Here is a 6,852-nt window from a genome sequence, read left to right as displayed (position 1 = left end):
ATACTCAGTTGATCCTCACAATAATAGTATGAGATCTAATTCCAGTTGCATAGCTAGCAAGCGGAGAACCAGGAACAATTCTGGTTTGTAACCGTTCTGCTGTACTGCCTAGTCATTAATACCTTTGAAATAAATGAATGTTTTCCTTTAGGTACTTCTGGCCCCCATGATTACCCATTAGTCTATACACTGATAGAGAGTATTATAAGATCTATATGGAACATTTAAAAATCAGTGTCACTATTATAGAACTACAGTTATGGGAAAATGAAAAATCTATTAATGACCAGGCAAACCATATCCCATTTCACTATTTACTTCTATCCCATTTAATAAACTTCATTTTTTAAAAATCTTTTATTTCAGATAAAATTAGTATTTCCATAATTTAGGATAAAGCAAACAAACTTCTTTGAGTCCATTATTATAGGTAACTGTGATTTCCATGAAAAGAGTTAGTGAATATCATTTGAATATTTGCCTACATGCTTGTTGGAAGCTTCTGTAGCCTTTTCTTGGTAGGTATACCAGTTTTTCTGAATTCTTCCCTTTCCTTCAGGTATTCCATTTTGCATTCTTCATAAAAGGTGGGATCATTATAGCTACAAGAAAGAAAGAAAAAAATCTTCTAAAGTGAATTGCCTTGCAAATGTTTAATATAAGCTTACTTTAATAACACTCAGACATCTAGTTCATCTGGCACATAAATTCATCGTAAACATTAGACTACTCAACTAGCTAAAGAAAAGGAAAAAAAAAAAAAAAAGACCTAATGGTTCTTTTTTGAATAGCACCATCCTAGGAGAGAGCAATGAGAAGCACAGTGCCTACCCTACAGAACAGACGGGTGATGACTGCATTACCATTAAGGATACAAAGTGCTGTGGTAGAGGCAGGGCCCAGTGCACCATGGAAACATGGGGAAGGGCAAATGCTTGAGTTGCATTTTGAAGAACCAACAGAATCCCTACAGGAGGCACATGTGCAGAGGTTGCATAAATGAGGAAAAACTGTGATGCATGAAGAACTACAAATAAGTTGGTACCACCATAGCAGATTACGCACATAGGAAAAAGGGCCCGAGCTGCAGTTGGAATGGCAAGAACCAAATCATGCCATACTAAGAACTTAAAATCTATCCTGAAGACAATGGGCACTGTTAGCAGAGCAACTGTAAGATCGCTGTCTTAGTTGAAAAAGACAGCATATGGCAGATAGGCCAAAAGCAGGCAGCAAGGTTAGAGGCAGGATGTCCAATAAATAAACTATTCCAACAATCCAGAAAAGAAATGATGAGGGCCTAGACCAGTAGAGGAGCCATTGTAATGAAAAGGAGGAAATGAATCTGCAGAAGATTTAAGAAACAAAATCAAAAGGAAATAATCACTTAGAGTTAGGAGACAAGGAAAATTCCAGACACCTGTATAATTCACAAAGACACATGATGCACAAAGGAGTAAAAGGAGCCGAGTTCAGTTCTGGACCTGAAGAAAGAAGCGGAAAAATGTCACGACCTACAAGAAAGTAACTGAATCCACGGGTGCAACCTAAACTTTCTCAGACTTCAGAATGAGAAGGGAACCAATGAACCAATTTTAAGGAATAGGTTAAGGAAGAAAAGGCTGAGAAGTAGTATGCAGAAGTTGAGGAAACAGGAAAGCGTTATAACGGAAGCCAGATAGAAGAGAATTTTAAGAGATTTCCAGAGTCAAGTAAAAGAAGGGACTGAAAATGTATTCGATGTGGCTACCATAAACCCATTAGAACCTGCAGGAAGAGTAGTTTCAGTGGAGTGAGGACAGAAGGCAGACTGCAGTTTATTGAATGAATGACGATAAGACGGCTAGAAACAAAAGAGCACAAACCATTAATGTTTCAAGATGTCAGAAATGAGAGAACATGGTTGATATGTTCATTTTACAGGATGTCCACAGCAAATAATAAGAGCACTTTCTTATTCAAAGATGAAAATACACTATTTCTTAACATATGTTAATACTTAAGGTCAAATAAAATCCTTCCTTCCTAACTCTCGATTTACTTGCAGCAAGTATCACATCCCTCTTTGTTTGCTTCACTGCTTGTCTCTCCTCCAAACAGAAGTAGCCTCCTCGCACCCTTCCCAGACCCTCCCACAGAATGGACTAGAATCTGTTATTTTTCTCTAACTTCTAGGGGTGAGAGATGGAAGGCTATTCAAATAACTAATACTTAGAAAATAAAAGCTAACAAATAATACAGTCAAAAAAAGAGCTAACATTTATTGAGGAGCTACTATGTGCCAGCACTGTGGTAAGGTGTTTACTTATAGCACCTCACAATCACTCCATTAGGAATAATTATCCCATCTTATAGAAAGTAACCTGCCCAAGGTCGCATGGCTAGCTACACCCCAGCTCATCCAGATAAAGCCTATGCCGCCCTTTCCACAGTCCTTGCTACTGTCAGCTCTGCCCTAAGTGCAGCCCTGTCTAGAAGGAGGGAGAAGATATCAAACTAAGAATAACAAGTTACGATGATGACTGAAACTGAGGTGTAAAAATTCTGAACATAAAAACAACAACAATATCAATATATAAAAGAGACGTTAAAAAAATAGTAAGCCACAGAATGAACTCCTCCTCCTTTAAAGTATAATGCTTAGTGCAGGTTCCAGCCCATAAATAAGGACTGCTATCAGAATTATTGTTATTTATTATTAACTCGAGACAAAAAAATGTGGACCTAGAATGTTTTTTATCTCCTTCCTCATGTAGAAATTAATCTCTCAAGTCTTCCAACCACAGCATTCTAAGTCTATACATTCATGTGTACATTGTTATCAAAAAAAGAACACAAATACAAGATTCACATAATCACTACTTTTTATTTAATTCCCTAAAAGTATCAAATCATATTGACATATATGCTTCACAGGCTAGAGGAGAAGAGTATACAATAAGGGCTTACCAAAACGCTAAGATCTCAGCTACAACTATCAACTAATATGAAAGTATTCTTCAATACTGTCTGACAATAACTGGGTAAAAAAGCATATGGGGTGATTCAACAGAAAATTCAAAGAACTTTGCATATTTTTACTTTAAGATTCAAGAAACTACAACAAAATATCAGAAATATATTTAAGAATTATTTTAAAAAGTAATTTAATTAACTTTAAAAATCTAATTTACCTGTGTCTTTCCTTTGATTAGAACTTACCTAGGAATTAACGTATATTAATTTTTTAAAAAATCATAAGACTGGCAAAGGTCTAATTAGAGATAGTATAATTCAGTACCTTTTCATTAGGAGATATAAATACAAAACTACCTATAATATATTCTATAGATAAACCTGTTCATGAAAAGGAATTGGTTAAATCATAGGAAAAATCAAATATTTTTGTTTGCTGACCTCATCTTATTAATCAGATACAATGCTGACCCACATAACTTGCAAAAACTCTTCATAAGGATGTTGCTTTTGGGGGAGGGGGGGAATAATCTTTAACAAACTGAAATTTTAGCCCCAGCCAACAATATGATGGATTTGGTGGGGGAAATACAGAATATATTACATTGAATGAGTTAAATAACATACTCTTATCTACCAGATATTATACACACACACGCAGAGGAGAAGGTAGCTACTTACTAAGCTGTTAGACATTCTTTCAATGCAGAATTTTCTTTCCGGCATTTTACTACCATAAGGATTCCAGAATCCTTGCAACATTTGGTAAAATCTGAAATAAAAAGATTGGAAAGAAAAAAAATGACTTGTAATTATATCAATTCAATTTCTGAGAGCTCTAAAACATTCATTCATTTCATATTTATTAACCGAGATTGTGCTTGGCACATAGCATATGCTCCACCAAAGACATGCACACAAATAAATAAAAGGCAGAACGAGTGTTATTTACTTTGTAGAAATCATGACATTTGAAAGGAGTGAGAGGACCTGTGACACAGAGTGAGTAGGGAATGTAGAGAATAAATAGAATTTCTAATAGAGAAAAAAGTGTGTTCCATAAGCAATGAGTAAGAAGATTAAAAGGGGAGCTTTTTCCAGACATGGACGTGTAGTGTCCAGTCTGGATGCCTCCTGATGGCATCACGGCATCCCTTTCTTTAAGACAACCTTGCCATGGTGCCCTGATTTCTAACAGGCTCCCACTCCATTCTCAAGTTAACTCTTAGATGCTCTAGAAAAGTCAAAAGGCTTTCTTCCATTCTGGTTGTTTGCCTTTTAAACTGTACTGGACTCTTTGGTATCTACCTTCCCTGGACTACAATCCAGAAAAGCCTGGCGCTATAATCCACCCACAGCTGGGCCACTTACTAATCTACCTCACGTTTGTTTTGCGTCAGACTCAGTCCTTCCTTATCCTTTGCACAGGACAGTGTGTGCTCTGCTCCCTACCTGTTACAACTACTCTCCTGAACTAAGCTGGTCCTTTCCTGACCACTGGCTGCTCTAGTTCCAGGCTTTACCAGCTCCAACCTTCTATAAATAATCAACCATTTCAGCATCAGATGTTAAATTATGATTTCATCCTCACAAAGAAGCAGTAGGCACAAAAATAGTTTCCTGAATATCTTCTATAACTCCTTTAGTACAAAATTATAAAGATTTCCTTTTCTTGAGCTATGTGTTACCCTTCCAGTTCCTAAGGAATATAGTTTATAACTATTTTAAAGAAACTGGGTAATTTCAGGAGTCTCCATGAAGACACATACTTATAATATGTAACAAAAATATATTTAAACTATAAGCAAACTGGTAATGATTGAGATTTGTTAAAATGTATAAAAAGACTCGGACGAGGACCCTATAGCCTAGATATCTATATCTACCTGCAGCATCATAGCATACTTTGAAGGATAAGTGGCAGAACATGAACAAGGACAAGAGACGCAGGAAATGACTTTAAATCAAATAATTTAATGCGTATGATCACATTACGTCACAGGGGACATGTAATGCTCCACTCGAAAGACACACAGGACTAGCTTCCTTGAGCTCCTGTTCGCCAGTTTCAGCAGTTCCGCCATTTGCTCTCGGATTCCTGAGAGCAACTACAAATGTTCTTATTCCTCTCTGTGTAGATGAGCTGGACACATGGGCCGAATCGGACCAAGGGAATTTCTTTGGTGTGCTTTGACTAAGGTCTCCCCACAACCCAAAAAGACAAAGCAGACTGATAATCATTTCATTATCAATAGAGATCATGAGGGGAGGCCACAGGGCCAGCAAAAATTTTCACTCTGGAATGTCAGTAGCATTCCAACACGTTAATTTTTCTGCTTATAGCGTGATATTAAAATCTAGTGGCAAGGATTATGACCCCAAATAAAAATGAAAACATCAGCAATACTCAAAGAGAACACACACATAAAGTTAATCCAGAAGTGACTAAACCTGGCTAAGGGTTTCTTTAAGGGAAATGCCATACAGTAATGGGCTGACTCCCCCGAGCCACCTTGTCCCTACTGTGACTTCACAGACCTAACCAGATCAGCCCACTTGGATAATGTCTAGAAGATCATTAGCTTCACTAATTTGCCTAACAAAGTAAGCTAGTTGACCAAACCCAGTCTTTCTCTGGAAAACACGAACACAGTGGCTATTATCCGAAGTCCACTTTCTGAATTTAACAAACCCAATATTTTACAACTTGAAAAATTCTCAGTAGAATGCTTAGGCATTGCATTACTTTAAGATTTGCTTTGCCTACTGTAAACAGACTGCTGCGAGGTACCATTTATGTGTTCTGATGACAATAAAGGCAGTCTATATCTTTTCACACTTGTCCAAATCTCTTCAGGAATAACTGTGACTGGCCTGAAGCCTCAAGCTGTTTGTAAGGTTTTGTCACTTGTTTAGCAACAAGATTTTAATGAGGATCTTTCTTTCATACCACATTAGCATACATTCATATAATAATTATGCTGCTAATACTGCCAACTTATTTCTAAAGTGGTACTCTCAAATGAATCCAATTTAAATCGCTTCTTTCAACATTATGTAAATGTTAAACAGCTTGTATACCTGTAAATACATAATTTAATTTTAATTACCATTAAAGACTATGAAAATAAAATTTTATTGACTTAAGTATATCCTAAGTAATGCAAATTAGTAGCAATAAACTGTGAGAGTAGAGAGATTATTACAGTTATTCCAAAATTTACAGAAATATGCTTAAAGATAGCACTGAAGACTTTTTCTTTAAAATATCCAGAATATGAGAGTCTCTTGTCTTCTAAACTGTCATTTTTCAGAAAGAAGCCACTTAAAACCATATAATAAACTACTGGTAAAAATATTCTTTATGTATAATAAAACTTGTATCAAGCACATCTAGGAAAAACATCTACGAGGTGCAGTTTTCTCTTAATTTTAGTCTAAGATAATGGGCAATATAATCATATTGTAATTAAGTACAAGTATTCTATATAACTTCCAGTTTATATAAGAAAAACTTGTTTGGGGAGCTCTGTATAAAACCAGTAAGAGAAATAAATGGTTTAAAATTGTTTTTAACTCATTTCACTAATAGAACTTATGAATATATTTTAATATTTAAATAGCACCCGATAATAAGGTTTCTTAATTAAACCAAGGATAAGTACTCATGGTGCAACTACGCACGGAAATGGATACACTGGGAACTTGCTCTTTTACACTTTTCATTTACTCAGTTCGAGTAACATGTTATTTTGCAAATGCAGTCATCCAGTTAGAACTAGAGCATTCGATGAGAGATGACACTTAAAAAACATACCAAATTAAAAGAAATAATCCCCAATGTTTCATGTTCTGCAGAACCACTCCATTTCTAGATCCACTAATTTATATATAGAT

The 6,852-nt window shown here is 35.8% G+C and overlaps 1 protein-coding gene across 5 annotated transcripts in view; it reads right to left on the bottom strand.

Annotated features, from left to right (window-relative positions):
* CMC1 (C-X9-C motif containing 1) overlaps window positions 1–6,852 on the bottom strand; it is a 78,699-nt gene that overhangs the window by 16,067 nt on the left and 55,780 nt on the right. For 3 of the 5 annotated variants that reach the window (XR_004950528.1, XR_004950527.1, XM_036219557.1), the window contains exons 3-4: window positions 3,637–3,727; window positions 486–602 (exon numbers count right to left, since the gene is read on the bottom strand). Coding sequence is in view for 3 of the 5 variants with exons in the window: in XM_036219557.1 (XP_036075450.1) it covers window positions 486–602; window positions 3,637–3,727 (208 nt within the window). In the remaining 2 variants the exon portion in view is untranslated. Of the gene's footprint in view, window positions 1–305; window positions 603–3,636; window positions 3,728–6,852 lie in introns of those variants that run through there. The other 2 variants (XM_036219559.1, XM_036219558.1) reach the window with 1 other exon arrangement.

The sequence above is a fragment of the Rousettus aegyptiacus genome, unplaced genomic scaffold (genome assembly GCF_014176215.1).
Source record: "Rousettus aegyptiacus isolate mRouAeg1 unplaced genomic scaffold, mRouAeg1.p scaffold_m13_p_4, whole genome shotgun sequence".
Lineage (NCBI taxonomy): Eukaryota > Metazoa > Chordata > Mammalia > Chiroptera > Pteropodidae > Rousettus > Rousettus aegyptiacus.
Note: the sequence above shows the minus strand (reverse complement) of the source record. Positions and strands in the feature narration are given on the sequence as shown.